Source organism: Gopherus evgoodei, chromosome 1, assembly GCF_007399415.2.
Source record: "Gopherus evgoodei ecotype Sinaloan lineage chromosome 1, rGopEvg1_v1.p, whole genome shotgun sequence".
NCBI classification, from domain to species: Eukaryota; Metazoa; Chordata; order Testudines; family Testudinidae; genus Gopherus; species Gopherus evgoodei.
Window position 1 is genome coordinate 358,589,871 of NC_044322.1, and position 22,883 is coordinate 358,612,753.

Sequence of the window (22,883 nt, forward strand, 5' to 3'; positions counted from 1 at the left end):
ATATGTATATTGCGGATGAATTCTGCTACTTAATGTCAGGATGCCAAACATAGGTTTTAAGGAATAACAGCCTGTCTTTGACAGGAATACAATGCATATTTTGTTATGGAATCATTCCTTGCAGTCCCATAGTTAAGTTTGAGTTGAGTTTTGCACTAGAAGTAGGGATTCAATCATTTTATATATGAAGCATACGTTGTAGTGTCCCCCAAATTACAGCACTTGTTTCTTGAGTACAGAATGAATGTTCTGGTAATTTACAAGTAAATTCATTAACTGGTTTAAAGTTAAAATTAATTAAAAATATTTCCGTTGTGAAATGTTTTTGTGTATCATTGTACTTTTATTCCTGATGGTCTCAATTAAATAAAACTGACCCTGCTGACATTGCGTAGCTAAAGCTCACTAAAATCTCATGCATTGGGCTACATTTGGATTAATGGTGATTTCCCCCCCTCCTCCCCCCCCCGGTGTTGTTATGAGTGAAAGCTTCTCCTTTATGGAGAAGCAGATGAACAGTCTCCTTCACAGAATTCCACAAAGAACTGCTCTCTTTGAAAATGGATACCACTTCCCATTGTTTGTCATGGAAATGAAGCCAAGCTATACTCCAGGAAGGCCCACAATTTTATCCTGGAGAAGGTAGGCAAATTACACTAGGTAGCTAAGCAGCGGGAAGGTCAGGGGAAAGGGAGTTGCGATAGTCAGCTGACCACAGATGAAGGCCTAGTGGAAGGTTTCAGCAGAGATGGAATGAAGGCAGCAGTACACAAGGACAATGCTGCAGAGATATGGTGAGTCAGATTCAGACAAAGGCATTACAGGAAAAGTAGCAGAGGATGACACCAAGGTTGGCGTAGGTACAGTAGAGGCAGATGAGAGGCTTAGATTGAGAAAAGAAGGAAAGAAAATGCTGATTTTACTCAAAAGCGCTTCTATCTCAGGACGCTTACCTGAAAGCTGAGAATAAGACATGAGTTTACTTGGTTGAGGGGGGAAAGAAGGGAGCACAAGGTATAATCCAGGGGGTTCTCAAACTGGGGGTTGGGTCCTTTCAGGGGATCATGAGGTTATTACATGGGGGGTCGTGAGCTGCCGCCCTCTATCCCAACCCTTGCTTTGCCTCCAGCATTTATAATGGTGTTATGCATTAAAAACACTTTTTTTCTATATTTAAGGGGGGTCACAATCAGATACTTGCTGTGTGAAAGGGGTCTCCAGTACAAAAGTTTGAGAACCCCTGGTATAATCAAAGGTACTGGGAGAAACACTGTTTGCATGTCATTTAGTTCCATTACTGTAACACAATGAATATGACTAAACATTAATCTTCCCCTCCCCAAGTTGTCTAAGTATTTACCTGGGATTGCTTATATTAGCCTACTCTGTTGAAAATTGGTAAGTACATTGAGAGAATTTGGGGAGCAGGAACCACTTCATTGGTATCGTATGATATATGAGTGAGCCTAGTGATTGCTCTTCAGTACGGTAGAATCTAGTTAATTCAAACTCTCTGAGAAGCCATGTTGTGACTCTTGAGGTAGCAAGTGACACATTTAATGAAAGAACAAGGGTAACTCATTACAGTGTTTGTTTCGACAAGTATAGTTCAATTTTAATGTGATCTGTGCTTCATAATGTACTAGTGTTATTAAATGCACTGCAGTATATTGTAAAATAAAAAAGGTAAAATTTCCTAAAGTGCCTAAATCTCATTGATTCAGTGGGATTTAGATTTCTGAGTGACTTAGCAACTTTTGAAAATTTTACCCGAAGTCATCTTAGTGTGAGATTTAGTTCCATTGCCCTCGATTTACACTGCTAGTGAGGAGTGTAATCTTTTGTGCAGACTAAGAGTGACATGAAAATGGCTGCGTGAGTGCACAAGTTCTCTGGAGAGAGGCAATCTGACTGATGTGTTGTGTAGCACGTGATGGGAGAGGGTTACTAAATACTCTTTTGAAAAAGGGAAGCTTAGAGAGAAGTTGGTAAGCAGTATCCAGGTTGAGGCGTGGTGATAAAGGATGGACAGAGTAGTGCAGCTTCTTGCACTCTTGGGAAAGGGGGGTTGTTGACGATAGCAAGAGTATTGAGAGTAAGGGAAGAAAGGGGGAGAGCAGAGTAGGCCTCTTGGGGCCTGCTTTTTTGCCAGAATAAGCAATTTAGAAGTGCTCTTGAATATAGTTTTTCGAAGACATACTTTAATTTTGAGTTTTGGGCATGGCAAAAACAGTAGGGAATTCTGACCTCCAAATTATAGCTGACAAGGGCTTTGGATGGATGTGACAGTGCTATAGTCTCTTGCAAATGTTCACTGGTTGATTTGGGAGGAGAAATTCCAAATTTGGACCGTGAGTGGGAAAGGAGGAGTTGAGTGGGAAGCTGGAGAGTGATGCAACATTACCTCTAATACATATTATTGGGCGCAGGGAGAGTCTTTTCCTGTATATTTTTACAATATGTAGCACAGTGGAATCCTGATCTTGATTGAGCTCTTGGGGTGCTACTACAATATAATTATCTTGACATGCCAGGCCTTTGCCTTCTCCATTCAGATCTGTCCTCCAGTACCCATTGCAATGCCTGCAAGAAATGACATTTAAAAAAAAAAATCTAATTTGGTTTGTTTACCTTCTCTCTGATCACTTTACTTGTATGTCGTTATATTTGTGTTGTGGGAGTACCACAGTCATGACAGGGTGTCATAACATTTTTTTCCAGATCTGGACCTTAGCGTCCAAAATATGGGTGTTAGCATGAAAACCTCCAAGCTTAGTTACCAGCTTGGACTTGGTAAAGCTGCCACCAGCCAGGAATCATACAGTGCCTAGCTCACTGTGGTCTCCCCAAAACCTTCCCTGGGGGACCCCCAGACTCAGATTCCTTGAGTCTCACAACAAAGGGAAATAACCCCCTCCCCTCCCCTTGTTTCCTTGTTACTTCCTCCCAGGCTCCCCTCCCTGGACACACAAGTACCGAGAGAGCTAATCTCTTTTCCCCCTTACCCAGAGGGTATGCAGAGTCAGGCTTAGTAAATCTAACACAAAGATTTTCCCCCTGACTTCTTCCTCCCACCAATTCCCTGGTGAGCTGCAGACTCAATTCCCTGGAGTCCCCACTAAAGAAAAACTCCAACAGGTCTTAAAAAGCTTTATATAAAAGGAGTGAAAAAGGACATAATATATAGTCTCTGTATCAAGGTGGCAATATACAGGGTCAATTGCTTAAAGGGAAAAAATGAATAAACAGCCTTATCCAAAAAGAATACAATTCAAAACACTCCAGCAACTACACACATGTAAATACAAAAAAAAAATAAACCTATTGTCTTACTGTCTTTGTACTTACAACTTGGAAACAGAAGATTAGAAAGCCAGGAGATAGAAAAATTACTCTCAGAGCCGAGAGGGTCAGAACCAAGACAAAGAACAAAGAACTCACACCCAAAACTTCCCTCCTCCCAGATTTGAAAAAGTCTTGTTTCCTGATTGGTCCTCTGGTCAGGTGTTTTTTGTTACCCCTTTCCAGGTGAAAGAGACATTAACCCTTAGCTATCTGTTTATGACACAGGGCCCCATTGTGCTGTACAGGCACAGAGGGGAAAAATGATGGCCCCTTTCCCAAAGAGCTTACAATCTGAGTATAAGACGAGACAGTAGGTGGTTACAGACATGGGAGCACAAAGAATAAGACATTACTGTTTTCTCCCCTGTTTGTTTTTAGTCTTTAGATTGTAATCTTAGAGGCACAGATCATTTCCCTATATGTCTGTGCAGTGTCTGGCACATTTTTGGTGTTACCGTAGTACTAAAAATAAGGATTGTTCACATCTCAGATGCATGGTAGAAAAATATCTGCTGTACAAGCTGATATTCCATCAGTCTTTTGTTTAACTCAAATACACAGTAAACGTTTCCTCTCCCATCTTTTGCATGCAAAATTCATCTTGATCAGAGTACAGATATTTGATATTTAAAAGATCAGCCTAATGGAATCAGCATGCAGCCTTGAAGAGTTGCCTTGCTCCTTTGTCATTGAAGACAAGCAGCTTTAACTTGGACATTTGCTATTTTATGTGTTTCTTTGGTCTGCTTGAGAGTTCTGAGGGAGCAGGTGAGAATGTAGGGTTCCTTGCCTGGGATGAGTTTGTTCCTATTCTTACATGTAGTTTTAACTCTTTTTTGTACCATCTTAGAATTAAGACTTTTAGTGATCTTTAATCATGTCAGACAGGACAATAAGGCTGCCAGTGAGCCTTTCTGGGCACAGAGGTTGGAATGTGCATCAGACTTGCAGACCTTTTCCTGGAATACTGTCTGACTCTCAATTGTATCGTAAGTATCTGAAGAATTGAGTGAAAATGAGGTTTGCCACTGCCTGCACTTCTATATTGTAACTTGTATTATCAGAATAGCACCACTTGGAATGGATCAATTTTATCTTCTCTCCCTCTGTCTCACAATCGTGAGATCGAATTGTTTTTCTACAATGGCTGCACATGAATCTTCCTTTTACCTTTTTTGTACTTTTTGTTCTTTTAAGGGCACATTACCTTTTTTGCCAATTTAATGTTAAATTAACTAGATTACCAAGAGGTGTCAATTGGAATTGGAGCCTCATTGCATTAGGCAGTCTTCAAACACTTAGCCTGGTCTACGCTACAGGATTAGGTCGAATTTAGCCACATTAGATCGATTTAAAAATGACTGCGTCCACACAACCAACCCCATTCCGTCGACCTAAATGGCTCTTAAAATCGACTTCTGTACTCCTTCCTGACGAGAGGAGTAGCGCTAAAATTGACCTTGCTGGGTTGAATTTGGGGTAGTGCAGCTGCAAATCGATGGTATTGGTCTCCGGGAGAGTGCTCCATTGTGACCGCTCTGGACAGCACTTTGAACTCTGATGCACTAGCCAGGTACACAGGAAAAGCCCCAGGAACTTTTGAATTTCCTGTTTGGTCAGTGTAGCGAACTTAGCAGTACTCAGCAGCACAGGTAACCATGCGGTCCCCCCCCAGAATTGTAGAGCGTAGAATGTTTCTACGCTCCCCCTATCATCTCCATCCCTGAGGTTATCGCAGATTAGAAGTCGAAAAAAACCACACTCACGATGACACGTTTTCCGAGCTCATGCAGTCCTCCCATAATGATAGGGCACAGCTTAATGCATGGAGGCATTCAGTGGCATAGGCCGGGGGAGAATTAAGTGAGCGCAAAGAAGGGAAGCGGAACACGATGCTGAGACTAATGGGGGAGCAAACGGACATGATGAAGCATCTCTTGGAGCTGCAGGAAAGCGGTCAAGAGCACAGACCCCTGCTGCATCCACTGTATAACCGCCTGCCCTCCTCCCCATGTTCCATAACCTCCTTACCCAGATGCCCAAGAACGCTGGGGGAGGCTCTGGGCACCCAGCCACTCCACTCCAAATGATGGCCAGGCAACAGAAGGCTGTCATTCAAACAGGTTGATTTTTAGTGTGGCTTCAATAAGCAATGTGACCTTGTCCTTCCCTCTTCCCCCACCCCACTTGGGCTACCTTGTCTGTTATCTCATTTTTTAAAATTAATAAAGAGAGAATGCATGGATTCAAAACAATAATTACTTCATTTTGAAGGGGGAAGGGTGGTTGGCTTACAGGGAATTAAAATCAACAAAGGGGGTGGGTTTGCATCAAGGAGAAATGCACACAACTGTCACACTGAAGCCTGGCCAGTCATAAAACTTGTTTTCAAAGCCTCTCTGATGTGCAGTGCGCCTTGCTGTGCTCTTCTAATTGTCCTGGTGTCTGGCTGCTCAAAACTGGATGCCAGGCGATTTGCCTCAGCCTCCCTCCCTGCCTTAAATGTCTTCCCCTTACTCTCTCAGATATTATGGAGCAAACAGCAATAGCAATGGGAATGTTGGTTGTGCTTAGGTCTGAGCGAGCTTTTAAACATCCAAAGGCACATTCTACAACTATTCTGCACTTGCTTAGCCGATGGTTGAACTGCTCCTTACTACTGTCCAGCCTTCATGAGCCATGGGAGCAAGGGGTAGGCTGGGATAGGTGCGACCGCACGGTGCTGCTAGCTGGGAAAGCAACCTGAGGCAGAAGCCTCCAGCTCGGAACAGCAGCGGTGAGCTCAGTGGGCTCCATGCTTGCTGTGCTATGGCATCTGCACAGATAACCCAGGAAAAAAGGCACAAAACGATTGTCTGCTGTTGCTTTCATGGAGGGAGGGGCGACTGACAACATGTACCCAAAACCACCTGCGATAATGTTTTTGCCCCATCAGATATTGGGAGCTTAACCCAGAATTCCAATGGGCAGCGGAGACTACGGAAACTGTGGGATAGCTACCCACAGTGCACCGCTCTGTAAGTCAAAGCTAGCCACGATAGTGAGGATGCACTCCACAGAGTTAATGTGCGTAGTGTGGATGTATGCAATTGACTGTATAAAATCGATTTCTAAAAATCGACTTCTATAAAATCGACCTAATTTCGTAGTGTAGACATACCCATAGGAACATGTGATCCCCGTCTTGACTAGCTAGTCCATTTACTTAAAATGGTGGATAGTAATATTGTGTTTTCTGGAGGTAAACTGAAAGTTTCAAAGTGCAGCCTCTTTACCTATAAGTATGATATGTTGCCTAAGCCAAGATCAAGAGGGTCAGTATCACCATCAGACTACTCCAGATCCATTCACCAGACTTATCCTCTCTCACAAGTCTTGGATCCTGTTGAAATGTTTTCACTGCAATCGTCGGCCTAGTAGCTATATGTGTAAGTGTGGTTAGGGAAAACAGATACTGTGATTGCTCTAAACAGCCAATGCAGCATAATCATCATTTACCAACTGTTAACACACTGTGGTATTGGGAATATTGTGATATTTTGTTATTCTGTGAACAGAGATAAATGCAGTATGGCAGAGACTATGAATGTAATAAAGTTGATGACTTAATGCAAGCCAAACATTATGGAGGATGTCAGATACCCCATTTGATGATGGAATAGTGCACATATATAAAGGGGGCTAGGAAGTGAAACTGTTGCTGCAAAATTGAGTTACTTTGGATTTGTGGTGAAGGATAAAAATACATGTTACTTAAACCTTGGAAGAATAGTTTCAAACATTAGAAGAAACCATTTCAAAACAAAACAAAACCATGAATCTCTTGGCAGCAGATAAATTTATATTTGGAAACACCGATGTCCTTCTAAAAAAAATCCTCTAAATAAATAAATTTTACAGTACATAAATTGTGCTGGCAATACAATAAATAATAAAAGATGTTTGGTTTTATTTTGTGCATCTGCTAAAAAGCCAGTAGAAAGGGAAGGAATGTCAGTCATTCTGGACTGGATAATGATGGAGCCTTTATCGCTGAGCTGGAATGTAGTTATGCAGTAAGAATAAAAGCAAATTTGACATTGTGTACATTTCTTTTCATTGCCGCTTGTAAGCACTGAGGTGCTTACAGTTGGCATTTACTTTATGATGATATTTCACTCCTTTTGAATGCTTGCAAGATTATTTCATTTTACCAAGTTTTCTTAAGGTAGATAAAAAGGTTTAGCTTTCATCAGATTTATTCAGGTTTGCTATTAAACTTCAACTGGTGCAACAAAGCCTTCATAGGCAGGCATGACATTTTGGCAGAGACCCAATAGGATGCGTGGTCTGTGCCAAATCTTTTATTTTCTTCGGCTATCAATGAAGCTGTTGTGGTAATGTGGGTTTTGTGAACTGTGAGAATTTATGAGCACAAAGGGACTTGCTCTTCGCAGGGAACATTGGGAGCCCTGAGCCCAAGAGGAAGGGTAATTAAAGTTAATGAACCAGGATAACCTTTTCATGGTGGTGCCCACTAGCACAATTATAGACAAGGGTCAATAGCCATTTAAATTCTATATCACATTTTTAACTGTGCTGTTTAATTGGTACCAGATTGAAAGTTGGCAGACAGTTGTTATAGTAAACTAGTGCATAATTTTTTTAGTAGTACTTTAGGTGAATACTTAAAGGGTTTTGAAAGCTGCCTATCTCCTCTCGCCCACCCCCCGGAAACACTCTTAAATTTTGAGAAAAATTAATTTGAACTGTAGTTCACTAATCAATTTGCTTTTTGGTATTAAAATCAAATTTTCTTTTGAGAAGATCTGAGACTTCAAAGCTACCAAGCCAGTACACTAGATGTTTCCTACTCCTCTTTTTATTAGAGCATTGAGATTCTTTTTCACTTCTCCTTTGTGCAGAGACTCTGTCTCTCACACACATTGTTATATCTGAGCATGACTGCCTGGGACACCTTTTGGAGACCATTATGTTGGTCATTAATTGGTTGGTGGGGTCATAGATTTAATATGCCTCATATAGTGATGTTTAAATATTGATGGGTAGCAAGCTTTGGAGGAATGGGCTTGGAACTTGAAGTCATGGAATTTTCTGGCTCTGCTACTAACTTGTTTGTGTAGCTTTCCTCACTTGTCAAAAAATCTCAGAGCACTTCATAAATTGTAATTACCTCACTGTTAAGGGAAGCATATCTGTTTTACAAAAGAGCAGACTAAGCTAGAACATTTGTAACTGAGGGCTTGTCTACATCACAAAGTTGCAGCGCTGGTGAGGGGGTTACAGCGCTGCAACTTAGGAGGTGTACACATCTGCAGGGCATCACCAGCGCTGCAACTCCCTGTTTGCAGCGCTGGCCGTACTCCCGTTTTGTCTCGGGTGTAGAGGATCCAGCGCTGGTGATCCAGCGCTGGTAATCAAGTGTAGACACTTACCAGCGCTTTTCTTGACCTCCGTGGAATAAGCAGGTATCCCAGCATACCTGAGGAAGCCTCTGGTAATCAAGCAGGTCTCCTTCCCCAGTTTGCTCTCGCGTTCCCCGAACCCCCGTGCAAGCAGGTCTCCTTCCCTGCGGTTTGCAGGGGGGTTCGGGGAACGCGAGAGCAAACCGCGGCGAAGCTGGTCTCCTTCCCCGGTTTGCGCTCGCGTTCCCCGACCCCCCCCTTGAAGCCGTCCAACAGCGCTGCAGTGTGGCCACATCTAACACCACTTGCAGCGCTGGTTGCTGTAAGTGTGGCCACTCTGCAGTGTTGGCCCTATACAGCTGTACTAATACAGCTGTAACAACCAGCGCTGCAAAATTGTAGATGTAGACATACCCTATGTCAGTGTCGGATCGCAAGCCTGCCAGAGCTTGGAATAGAACCCAATTTCAGGTTCTAGTTGATAGCCTGCACCACATCCCATAGAAAATCCCAACACCTTGTTGAACAAGCTATACTTATTCAACCAATATTCATGTTCAGGGTACGGTGAATTTTTTTCAGTATTTTTACAGTGAAATACTGGTTTTGATTCTCCCTTCTGAGATAGGGCTTGTCTACATCAGAAAGTTGCAGCGCTGGTGAGGGAGTTACAGCGCTGCAACTTAGGAGGTGTACACATCTGCAGGGCACCACCAGCGCTGCAACTCCCTGTTTGCAGCGCTGCAACTCCCTGTTTGCAGCGCTGGCCGTACTCCCGTTCTGTCTCGGGTGTAGAGGATCCAGCGCTGGTGATCCAGCGCTGGTAATCAAGTATAGACACTTACCAGCGCTTTTCTTGCCCTCCGTGGAATAAGCAGGTATCCCAGCATACCTGAGGAAGCCTCTGGTAATCAAGCTGGTCTCCTTCCCCAGTTTGCTCTCTCGTTCCCCGAACCCCCGAGCAAGCAGGTCTCCTTCCCTGCGGTTTGCAGGGTGGTTTGGGGAACGCGAGAGCAAATCGCGGCGAAGCTGGTCTCCTTTCCCGGTTTGCTCTCGCGTTCCCCGAACCCCCCTTGAAGCCGCCCAACAGCGCTGCAGTGTGGCCACATCTAACACCACTTGCAGCGCTGGTTGCTGTAAGTGTGGCCACTCTGCAGCGCTGGCCCTATACAGCTGTACCAACCAGCGCTGCAAAATTTTAGATGTAGACATGGCCATAGAGACATTATAAATAAAATTTGAATAGCCTAGAAAATTGGCTGTATATCTAAGGGGGCTGCGTCAAGCCACTCTGAAAACCTAATTATTAGATAAACCACCTCCTTTCCATTGCTCCTTCAATTAACGGGTGAGAGAGAATTGCATTCAGAAAGGAACTGGCTTGAAATTAGTACAATTTTCCATGTCCACTGACTTTTATAAATTGATCAATTTGTACTGCCTTTTCATCCTAGGTAGATCATAAGTATGTTTTAAGATCATGCCTCTTCAAGGCACTCAAATTAACTGGTTTTGTGTTTTTTAAAATCCATGTATGTTCTTTCATTTTTATAGAAACTGTTTATTTGTTTGGTGGCTGGGATGGGACTCAGGATCTGGCTGATTTCTGGGCATACAGTGTGAAGGAAAACCAGTGGACCTGTATATCTAGAGATACTGAAAAAGAGGTAAGTTCCCCCAAACATTCATATTACTAGTATCTGATTAAATGTCCTCTGTTACAGTTACAAAATTCATCATGCTTCTGTAATACTCGTGTTAGAGTGTTGCTTGCATTAAGATTCAGATTTCAGACTCTGAAGTTCTACTGGACTTTTGAAGTGCTTATATTGGGAGAATGTGAAATAAAGTGACTTCTCAGTCTCAAATACTTTTCAGAGTAGAGGAGGGAAGAGGTGGTTTTATTTGTCAATAGCAGAATAACCCACAAGTTAGAGACACAAGATGGGTGAGGTAATATATTTTATTGGATCAACTTCTGTTGATGAGAGAAGCAAGCTTTCCAGTTACACAGATCTTTTGTTAAGATCTGGGAAAGGTTCTCAAGCATCACAGCTAAATAAAAGATAGTTTAGCATAAGTAGTTTGCATATATGCTAAGGGACCATTCAAGGTGATGTGGCCTGTTAACACCTCTTTAGTCACAGGACAGAAAGAGGGGTTGATGAGCTACAGATTGTTGTAATCATCTGTAAATCCAGGGTCTTTAAATTCAAAATCATAGTTTTAACAAGATCCCAGGCTTATCTTTTGAAAGTGTGTGTTTGTGCAGGTTTCATTTGAGGATGACGTAAAGGTCAGATATAGAGTGATTGCTTTGTAAAAAGTGTTCACCCAGAGGTGATGGGTGTTTTTATCTTTTGTCATGTTCCTGTGCAAGTTCATTCGAGAGCATGGAGATTCTGTCAGATTTCCCCCACATAGTTGTTGTTGGGGCATTTAGTGGACTGCATGAGGTACACCACATGTGATAGGCATGTGAAGGACCTATGGCTCTTGAAAAGTGTGTTTGGAGGGGATGTTAATCTTTGTGCAGTGGAGATATGTCTATGGGTTTTGTGTCTGTTCTGGCAGAGTCTGGTCCCATTTTGAGCTTATGTGTCCTGGTCTGTGGAGAGCTTGCTTTTGATGATGAGGTTGGGGGTTGTTTGAAGGCCAGAAAGGGGGTGGGGGTGGGGTTTCAGGAAAGATTTCTTTCAGGATAGGGTCCCCATTGAATATGGGTTGTAGTTGTTAGATGGCACCCGTATGGGTTCCAGTGTGGGGTGGAAGATGAGAACTAAGGGTGAGCGCTCGGATGGGATTTTGTCTGTATTGAAGCAGGTTCTCTCAGGGTATGTCTACACTACAAAATTAGGTTGAATTTATAGAAGTCGTATTTTTAGAAATCATTTTTATACGGTCGACTGTGTGTGTGTCCCCACACAAAATGCTCTAAATGCATTAAGCTGGCGGACTGCGTCCACAGTACCGAGGCTAGCATCGACTTCTGGAGTGTTGCACTGTGGATAGTTAACCCACAGTTCCCGCAGTCTCCGCAGCCCCTTGTTGATTCTGGGTTAAGATCCCAGTGCCTGATGGGGCAAAAACAGTGTCACTGGTGGTTCTGGGTACATGTCGTGAGGCCCCTCTCTGTTGAAAACAACAGCAGACAATCATTTCGCGCCTTTTTTCCTGGGTTACCTGAGCAGACGTCATACCATGGCAAGCATGGAGCCCGCTCAGCTCACCGTCATCGTACATCTCCTGGGTGCTGGCAGACATGGGACTGCATTGCTACACAGCAGCAACTCATTGCCTTTTGGCAGCAGACGGTGCATTATGATTGGTAGCCATCGTCATCATATTCCTGGGTGCTCTTTTAGCCGACCTCGCTGAGATTGGTCGGGGTGCCTGGGCAGACATGGGAGTGACTCAGCCAGGTCATTCCCATCTTCTGCCGAGCACCCAGGAGATGACGATGGCTAGCAGTCATACTGCACCATCTTCTGGCGAGCAGCCAGGAAATGATGATGGCTAGCAGTCGTAATGCACCGTCTGCTGCTAGCCTACGATCTAAAAGATAGATGGATCAAAACAAGAAATTGAACAGATTTTGTTTTGTGAAATCAAGGGCCTGCTAAACCCAGGGTTTTGAGTTCAGTCCTTGAGGGGGCAATTCTGTGTGACAGTTGTTTTGTGTTTCTCCTTGATGCAAAGCCACCCCTTTTGTTGATTTTAATTCCTGGTAAGCCATGTCGTCAGTCACCCCTCCCTCTGTCAGAGCACTGACAATTGTTTCGTGCAAAACCAGGCGAGGGGGTGACGGCAGCGCGGTGACAAGAGGGACATGGTCGTAGACTTCTCAAAGTATGGGCTGGGCAATGTGCCCTGGTGGTGTGCACATCATGCTGATGAGTTCTGCAAACACGCAGGCCAAACAGGAAATGAAATTCAAAAGTTCGCTCCCTTTTCCTGTCTACCTGGCCAGTGCATCTGAGTTGAGAGTGCTATCCAGAGCAGTCACAACAGAGCACTCTGGGATAGCTCCCGGAGGCCAATACCATTGAATTGCGTCCACACTATCCCAAATTTGACTTGGCGAGGGCGATTTCATCGCTAATCCCCTCGTCAGAGGTGGAGTAAAGAAATCAATTTAGAGAGTCCTGTAAGTGTTTAAAAAAAAAAAAAAAAGGCTTCATTGTGTGGATGGGTCCAGGGTTAAATTGAGGTAACACTGCTAAATTCAACCTAAAGCCATAGTGTAGACAAGGCCTCAGGGTATTTGGATGTCTCCTTCAGTGTTACAATCTGCTTCTCTGGTGGAGCGTTCTTGTTTGGTAAAGGTAGTTTTGAGTATGTTTAGGTGTATATCCTGGACTTTCTCCTCAGAGTGTATTCTGTGACATCCGAGAGCTTGGCTGTAGATAAGAGTTCTTGGTCTGTTTTTAGGGTGGTTACTGAGTCTGTGAAGGTAGGTGATCTGAGGAATTTTTTCATATATAGTTCTCAGTAAGGTTCCATTGTTGAAGCTGATCGTGGTGTCCAGGAACTTGATGCTGGTGTGGGAATGTTCCAGAGAAGAGTTTGATGCACGAATGGTGGTTGTTGAAGTTGTGAAAATCTGTGAGGAAGTGTCATCTGTCCAGTGGATGAAAACATCATTGATGTATTATACAATGGATATATATATTTGGTTTTGTGGTGTTTTTGTCTAGAAATTCTTCTTAGTACAAAAAGATAGAATTCAGCAGGTAGCATGTGTGGAAATAATTTGACAGCACTGAACAGGCAGTCTGCATTCCAGTGTCACATTCCAGTAGTGGTTCTGAAGCTACATCAGTACAGAAATAACTTATTTCCTTCAGCTTCTCTCAGCTACAGAAATAAAACGGACACTTGAAAATTTGAACCCAACTAAAAGGGAGGAGTTCCAGAGGTGTTGGAATCCTAAGAGCTTCAGTGATTTTGCTTGTGCCATGACCTTCAGCCTGTTTTGCTTTATATTTGATGTATGAAGCTTTTGGAGCTGCTGCAGTTTGGGCTAGTAGGAAGCAACAAAAAGCTTTATAGATTCATAGTTCAAGGCCAGAAGGGACCTTGAGATCATCTAGTCTGACTTCCTGTATATCACAGGCTTTTACCTTTCACCCAGTTACCCTGTACTAAACCTAACTATTTGCGTTTAGAAAAAGTGTATCTTCCAGAAAGGCATCTATTGTTGATTGGAAGACATCAAGAAATGGAGAATTCACCTCTTGTCTTGTTTGTTTCAATGGCTAAAAATGCGTGCCTTGTTTCTAATGTGAGTTTGTTTGGCTCTAACTTCCAACCATTGTTTTTGTCTTTTTAAAAAATCCCTTTAGCGCCCAGTGTTTTCTGTAGGTGATGGTTCTTATGCACTGTAATGAAGTCACCTCTGTTGTCTTTTTGATAATCTAAACAGACTGAATTTTTGTAAATCTTCTGCTGTAAGGCATTTTTTTCCAGCGATGGAATCAATTTCGTGGCTCTCAATTAGACTCTCTCTCTCCAATTTTTAAACATATTTTTATAAAATATGAACACCAGAACTGTACGTAGTACTCTAGTATCCGTCTCACCAGTGCCGTATACACCTCCCTACTCGCAACTCCTTGTTTATACATCTAAGGATCACATAATCTCTGTTTGCCATAGCATTGCTCTGAGAACTCCTGTTGAGAAGCTTGCCCATTATAACTCCTAAATTCTTTTCAGAGTCATTGTTGTCCAGGATACAGCCCCCCATTCTGTAGTTATGGCCTGCAGTCCTTGTTTCTACATGTATAACTTCCCATTTGTCTATACTGAAATGCGTTACTTCTGGTGCATCATGGTTTGCATACTTGTGCAACTCAGCTGAAGATAATGAGGTTTCACAGGCTTCTGCATAAATCCCCTGCGGGATTGGTGAATATCTTCCCCCTATCTCCTGCCGCGAAAAAAACAACTTTTGGTGGGCTGTAAAGGGGAGGGTGTGAAAGCAGTAGAAGGGACAGAGAAAAGATTCAGAAGTTGTTTTTTGCAGCAGTGCTCAGCATTCTATTTCTCCGCTCTTTCCTGCTGCTGATGAGCTATTAATAGCTCAATAGGCAGGATACAGTTGCTGCCTTGTGCCGTGGGAAGGAAGGGATGAGTGGAAAGTAGGCCATGTCCTCTTGCTGGACAAACTTATTTGCGCACAGACTGGCTAACCTAGTAAGGAGGGCTTTAAACTAGGTTCGACGGGGACAGGTGAGCAAAGCCCACAGGTAAGTGGGGAACAAGACCTGGGAGATGGGTTGGAAACAGGAGGGAGCACGGGCTATAATGGCAGAGAGGAAGGAGGGTCAGGGCAAAGCTGGGAGGCAAGATCAAACCAGTATCTTAGATGCCTTTATACAAATGCAAGAAGTATGGGTAATAAGCAGGAAGAACTGGAAGTGCTAATAAATAAATACAACTATGACATTATTGGCATTACTGAAACTTGGTGGGATAATACACACGACTGGAATGTTGGTGTGGATGGGTATAGTTTGCTCAGGAAGGATAGACAGGGGAAAAAGGGAGGAGGTGTTGCCTTATATATTAAAAATGTACACACTTGGACTGAGGTGGAGATGGACATAGGAGACGGAAGGGTGGAGAGCCTCTGGGTTAGGCTAAAAGGGGTAAAAATCACAGGTGATGTCGTTCTGGGAGTCTACTACAGGCCACCTAATCAGGCGGAAGAGGTGGATGAGGCTTTTTTCAAACAACTAACAAAATCATCCAAACCCCAAGATTTGGTGGTGATGGGGGACTTCAACTATCCAGATATATGTTGGGAAAATAACACCGCGGGGCACAGACTATCCAATAAGTTCCTGGACTGCATTGCAGACAACTTTTTATTTCAGAAAGTTGAAAAAGCTACTAGGGGGGAAGCTGTTCTAGACTTGATTTTAACCAATAGGGAGGAACTTGTTGAGAATTTAAAAGTAGAAGGAAGCTTGGGTGAAAGTGATCATGAAATCATAGAATTTGCAATTCTAAGGAAAGGTAGAAAGGAGTACAGCAGAATAGAGACAATGGATTTCAGGAAGGCGGATTTCGGTAAGCTCAGAGAGCTGATAGGCAAGGTCCCATGGGAATTAAGACTGAGGGGAAAAACAACTGAGGAAAGTTGGCAGTTTTTCAAAGGGACGCTATTAAGGGCCCAAAAGCAAGTTATTCCGATGGTTAGGAAAGATAGAAAATGTGGCAAAAGACCACCTTGGCTTACCCTTGAGATCTTGCGTGACCTACAAAATAAAAAGGCGTCATATAAAAAATGGAAACTAGGTCAGATCACGAAGGATGAATATAGGCAAATAACACAGGAATGCAGAGGCAAGATTAGAAAAGCAAAGGCACAAAATGAACTCAAACTAGCTATGGGAATAAAGGGAAACAAGAAGACTTTTTATCAATACATTAGAAGCAAGAGGAAGACTAAGGACAGGGTAGGCCCACTGCTCAATGAGGAGGGGGTAACAGTAACGGGAGACTTGGAAATGGCAGAGATGCTTAATGACTTCTTTGTTTCAGTCTTCACTGAGAAGTCTGAAGGAATGTCTAGTATAGTGAATGTTTACGGGAAGAGGGTAGGTTTAGAAGAGAAAATAAGGAAAGAGCAAGTAAAAAATCACTTAGAAAAGTTAGATGCCTGCAAGTCACCAGGGCCTGATGGAATGCATCCTAGAATACTCAAGGAGTTAATGGAAGAGGTATCTGAGCCTCTAGCTATTATCTTTGGGAAATCATGGGAGACAGGGGAGATTCCAGAAGACTGGAAGGGGGCAAATATAGTGCCCATCTATAAAAAGGGAAATAAAAACAACCCAGGAAACTACAGACCAGTTAGTTTAACTTCTGTGCCAGGGAAGATAATGGAGCAGGTAATCAAAGAAATCATCTGCAGACACTTGGAAGGTGGTAAGGTGATAGGGAATAGCCAGCATGGATTTGTAAAGAACAAATCGTGTCAAACTAATCTGATAACGTTCTTTGATAGGATAACGAGCCTTGTGGATAAGGGAGAAGCGGTGGATGTGATATACCTAGACTTTAGTAAGGCATTTGATACAGTTTCACATGATATTCTTATAGATAAGCTAGGAAAGTACAATTTAGATGGGGCTACTATAAGGTGGGTGCATAACTGGCTGGATAACCGTACTCAGAGAGTAGTTGTTAATGGCTCCCAATCCTGCTGGAAAGGTATAACAAGTGGGGTTCCGCAGGGGTCTGTTTTGGGACCGGTTCTGTTCAATATCTTCATCAACGATTTAGATGTTGGCATAGAAAGTACGCTTATTAAGTTTGCGGACGATACCAAACTGGGAGGGATTGCAACTGCTTTGGAGGACAGGGTCAAAATTCAAAATGATCTGGACAAATTGGAGAAATGGTCTGAGGTAAACAGAATGAAGTTCAATAAAGATAAATGCAAAGTGCTCCACTTAGGAAGGAACAATCAGTTTCACACATACAGAATGGGAAGAAACTGTCTAGGAAGGAGTATGGCAGAAAGAGATCTAGGGGTCATAGTGGACCACAAGCTTAATATGAGTCAACAGTGTGATACTGTTGCAAAAAAAGCAAACATGATTCTGGGATGCATTAACAGGTGTGTTGTAAACAAGACACGAGAAGTCATTCTTCCGCTTTACTCTGCGCTGGTTAGTCCTCAACTGGAGTATTGTGTCCAGTTCTGGGCACCGCATTTCAAGAAAGATGTGGAGAAATTGGAGAGGGTCCAGAGAAGAGCAACAAGAATGATTAAACGTCTTGAGAATATGACCTATGAAGGAAGGCTGAAGGAATTGGGTTTGTTTAGTTTGGAAAAGAGAAGACTGAGAGGGGACATGATAGCAGTTTTCAGGTATCTAAAAGGGTGTCATCAGGAGGAGGGAGAAAACTTGTTCACCTTAGCCTCCAATGACAGAACAAGAAGCAATGGGCTTAAACTGCAGCCAGGGAGATTTAGGTTGGACATTAGGAAAAAGTTCCTAACTGTCAGGGTAGTTAAACACTGGAATAGATTGCCTAGGGAAGTTGTGGAATCTCCATCGCTGGAGATATTTAAGAGTAGGTTAGATAAATGTCTATCAGGGATGGTCTAGACAGTATTTGGTCCTGCCATGAGGGCAGGGGACTGGACTCGATGACCTCTCGAGGTCCCTTCCAGTCCTAGAGTCTAAGAGTCTATGAGTCTATAAATAGGAGCCCATAGCTCTTGTTAATGTCTCACTGGGCTCAGTTCCTACTTTGTTTGGCCACCATTCCTGCCAGCTTTGAGCATCTGCAGGGCAGGAGGGACCTGGCTGGAAAATGATAGAAGCTGCCACCCTAGCTAGTGCTCCTCCACTTCCCCTTTCTCGTCTTAGTGGGCGAGGCACGAGGAGCTATGAGGGGCACTGATATGATGGAGGAGGACAGCTATGGATGATGGACACTAGGTGGTGACAAGGTACTAAGGGATAGTTATGGGAGGACAGTCTATGGGAAACGGTTGAGATGACAGGCACTAGCAGTGCTAGGTTCTCAGGGGGCAGCTATTGAGGAAAGGGAAAACAGGGCAGAATATAGAAGAGGGAAAGGAGACAGGTGCAAAAAACAGTTTGAGGAGAAAAATAAGGGTTTGGGGATGAGGGGGAGAGAATCAGGTAAATTTTGAGGTAAGGAGGAGACTGGGGGAGTGTAAGGAGGATGGATCTTGGAAAGGAGTGACTGGTTTTTGAGGGAATAATCAGAAGTAAGAGGAGAACTATGGCTTGGGGGGGAGATAGAGGAGACAGGGTAGTTTATGGGGTAATCTGATATGGCTACATTTGGAATTTCAAAGCGCTGCCCCGGCAGCGCTGCGGGAGCGCTGTCGTGGCAGCGCTTTGAAGTGTGAGTGTAGTCAGAGCGGCAGCGCTGGGAGAGCTCTCTCCCAGCGCTGCATGTAAACCACATCCCTTACGGGGGTAGTGTACAGCGCTGGGAGCCGTGCTCCCAGCGCTGCTGCCCTGATTACACTGACGTTTTACAGCGCTGTATCTTGCAGCGCTCAGGGGGGTGTTTTTTCACACCCCAGTTGCAGCGCTGTAAAGTGTGAGTGTAGCCAAGGCCTGAGAAGACTTCACAAAGTCTTGAGGGGAATTTGAGGCAGAGAGAGGTTTACAGTGTGTGGGGCTTTTACTGATTATTGAAATGGGGCATATTCAGAATTCAAATATACTGTCAATATATACTATATATTATATGTACTTACACACTAATAATGCCCTTCTTTCTTATGAGCTCTGAGTATAACAAGTGAAAAATGGAAAGGTTAGAATCTCAACTGGGTAGGAACGCTAAAGAAAACACTCCAAATATTCCTCTAACAAGAAGGTCAGAATATTCATAAACAAGTCGCTATAAGGAATAGTCTGAGAAGGAATTGCTGAAAATATTCAGAGAGATCTCAAGAGAACTTGAAATCTTTTCTCTTCATATTGTATGTATGTATTTTATTTCTATGCCTTCAGTGCTTATTAATTTGGCACTAAATAATTAAACTGTTAAGCTAAAATATGAGCAGAATGCAATAAACATATCCCCATTTTTCCAGTATAATCTCAAGGGTAATATAAAGTAACCAGTTCTAGGACAAAGAGGTGTAACTGTAAGGGAGACGGTAGTGGTCCATATATTTTAGGTAGCCTAGCGTTTTTTATGAAAGATTATATTTTTTTAATTTAAATTTTTTTTTTAAGAAGCTATATTGGCTCAGTTGTTTGCAGCAGTCCTTTGAAATTCATTAGTGAGAGAGCTGTCAGGCTAGAGAAATGCCTTTTTTAAATTCCATTCATGTTTAGCTGAGTTACAAACTGAAAATTGTATTCTATGGCTGATGCAGTCAGCAAAATTTGGGCGCCTGGAAAAAATAACAGAAAATAATATTTTAAAGCATTAGACCCACACAGGAACACGGCAGCAGCAGATGATGCTGTGCTCAGAATTTGGGGAGTAGACCTTCTCCCCTGTAACAGGCTTCTCTGCATATATGGTAACTTTACAAACACGTTACCTCATGAGGAAAATATGTGACTTTAAAGAAGTCTTATAGTCTTGTAGCCTATATTATCACATCTGTCATGTTATCCTCATTCCCTCAATATCCAGTTAATTCTTTCATTAAATATCAGTATGTTGCTTGGTCTCTAGTTTTACTATCAGTTGATAAGTATGAAATGTTTCTTGTTTTTGCATTTGCTTAGAAACTGGCACTGTAATGAATAACTTTCAAATATCAGATTTTAGTTTTCCTGAAAGAGATCATACATGAATTTAGTGTAAGTAATTAGAGATGAAACTCTTTGGCTCATTGGGTAGCTGTATGAAAGACTGCAGTTATAAGCTAATCATTATCTAAAGTTTATAAATTTTCTCTTCCTGAAAGTCCCAAAGCCTCTAAATTGGGTCAGAACGCTGAAGTGTTTTGGGAGTCCCAGTGGCTTTGATAAATAAATCAGCAAACTGAATACAATGATAGTTTGTTTTTGATATTTTATCAATAGTACCATAATTCCTGCAATAATTTATTTGTATTACAGTAGCTTCTAGAGACCCCAACTGATATCAGAGCTCTACTGTCATAAATGCTGTACAGTCATAAAGAATAAAATCCTATGTTTACAATCTTAATAGACAGAACAGGAAAAGGGTAAGAGAAAGGGGTGCAATGTATAAGCAAAAGACTGAGACTCAAAGGAACTAAGTGATTTACTGAGGATTGCACAAAAGGTCTGCAGCCAAGTGAGGAACTGAACCCAGATCTCTGGGCTTCTTGCCTAGTACCTTGACCATAAGAACATCCTTCCTCAGCAGGGTCCTGATTTAGCAAGGTTTTTAGGCACACGCCTAACTCTAAGCATGGGAATAGGCTTATTGGAGATGACAAAGGTGTTGGTAATCCCTTTCTCCCAACCTTTGTCTGTCTTTTCCATTTAGATTGTAAGATCTTTGGGACAAGGATTTTCTCTTGCTATGACTTTGTACAGTGCCTAGCACAAAGGGACCCTATAGACAGCTGCAGCTTTGTGCTATCTAACAGATTTAATGTAATCTTTTAAAATCTAGAAATCCTGTTCACAGATTTGTGGTATCTGTCACCATGGGCACAATATCAACTTCTATACTAGAAAAGTTCATAGTCACACTGCTCACAGTATATGAGAAAGTAATCCATCCCTAATATTAGCCTTTCTGTCTTTTTTCAAGCATGTCAAATTAAGAGTTACTGTGATTGTGAGTTTTTAATTGTTAAGGTGCATTAAACTTGTGTAGGCATTTTTGTAGACTTTTTAAATCTAAATAAATAAAATAATTTAAGAATCTAGTATTACTTCTATTGCAGTTTGCGCACACATACCTCAGTTAGTATCAGGTGCCTGTTATGCTAGATACCACACCAACACATAGGGAGAGATGGTCACTGCCCCAGAGAGTTGGCAGTGTATTCCTGCAAACATGCATGTGAATACCTTTTGCACACACGAGTTACTCATGCATGCAATTGTTAGCAAGATCAAGGCCTAATTTTATTATTGCCCTTGCTTATTTTTTATTTATTTGTAACCTCTGCAGTGGTTTCTGTTAACCCCTCCCTGTTTTTATGAAGGTTTCTAACTCTCCAACATGGAAGAAAAGCTCACCCCTGCTTCTTCCAGCCCAAACAAGTACCTAGAACTATTCTCTTCCACTCCACTGCTCTCCATCACCTTGCACTTACAATTCGCACTTCTGACCGTGATAAAACTGCATAACAGCATTCCAAACTTCAGGCACTTTCAAAACGCCAAATGTCCGAAATAAGCATCTTTGCACTGAAACATGGAGAGTTTCACAGCAGCTTCACAGAGGGTCCCAAACCTTGGTCCTGGGAGATCTTGGGAAGGAACCAGTTCTCCCCACGGATCACCCTTCTTCTGAGAGGGCTCAATCATTTGTGTCTGGGCTAAGGTTGCATACTCAAGTGGCATAAAAGATATGTGGTAGCATAAGTTATGACATGCTGAATTGAGAGCCACTCTGTGTTTGTAACACCACATGTGGCATGCATAATTGCTCTAAAAAGCTTGTCTTTTAACTGAGACCACTGTTTTAGTTGTATCTTACGGTTTGTGTTCCTGATGAGACACCACAGAATAGTAGTCTTGTTCCAGTTCTCTGACCTTATTTGGAAGATCACTTACCAGTTTATCTTAAGGATTCTACAGTAAACTGAAACTCCTCCCCATGATGGTTTAAATGCCTCCTAGTACAGAGCAGTAAACCCTTGGATTTCTTTTAAAAGTATTATAGCATTTTCAACTGGCTATTTTAGGCAGTTTTTAAGAGGGGAACAGGTCTTTCCAGTTTCTGCTAGAGAGGAATCTTAGTATGTTAACTTTAGGAGTGATAGGCACTTTTTCTGAGTAGTGGCAGGTGTGCGCACAGTTCAGGCGAACAAATTTCTTCAGCACCATAGGTGGTTTATAAGCCAATGTGAAGACTAACAAAATTCAACCAGACTAAAAAACACTTCTTGCCTGTCGGGGAAAGTATCTCCAAACAGCATTCAGATATGTCTGTAAAGTTTGTCGTCTTTGCATTTCTTCTCACCTATTAGAGACTTTGTGTTGGACTCATGCAACAACTAAAATTCCACAGATTACAGTGAGATTTGACAGAAGTAATGTTAATACCAATTCCAATTTGGTAAAATGGAGGAACCATTGATTTTCAGAGCCGTAGACAGATACTAAGCTAATTTGTTGAAATGTACCTTGAATTTAGCAGTATTCTTTCTCAATCTCTTGTGACTTTGCTGGCAGGAAAGGGTATAATTGTGTATTAAGATTATTATACTCAGTTCGTGGTTAGTGAGGTATTAAAGTTCCAGCCAACTCAGTTTCTTAAGTCTGTTGGCATCTCCCTATAGCAAATGCTTCTTGAAAGAGCATTGCATCTCTCCCTCCCCGCCCCAGGCTTTTAGGCTTTGGAAGAGCTCCAGTATGTTTAATAGGACTTAATCCATGAATGCTCCATAGCAAGCATGTGATTTGGTTAGATACCATAAGAAGTAACAGGGCCAAGAGGCTTGAATTTAATGTTGGG

The 22,883-nt window shown here is 42.4% G+C and overlaps 1 protein-coding gene across 2 annotated transcripts in view; it reads left to right on the forward strand.

Moving 5' to 3' along the window:
• The window catches only part of MKLN1 (muskelin 1), a 192,301-nt gene that overhangs the window by 86,316 nt on the left and 83,102 nt on the right, over nucleotides 1–22,883 (forward strand). For both annotated transcript variants that reach the window (XM_030574364.1, XM_030574455.1), the window contains one exon: nucleotides 10,305–10,417. In XM_030574364.1, the coding sequence (XP_030430224.1) occupies nucleotides 10,305–10,417 (113 nt within the window). The remainder of the gene's footprint in view (nucleotides 1–10,304; nucleotides 10,418–22,883) is intronic.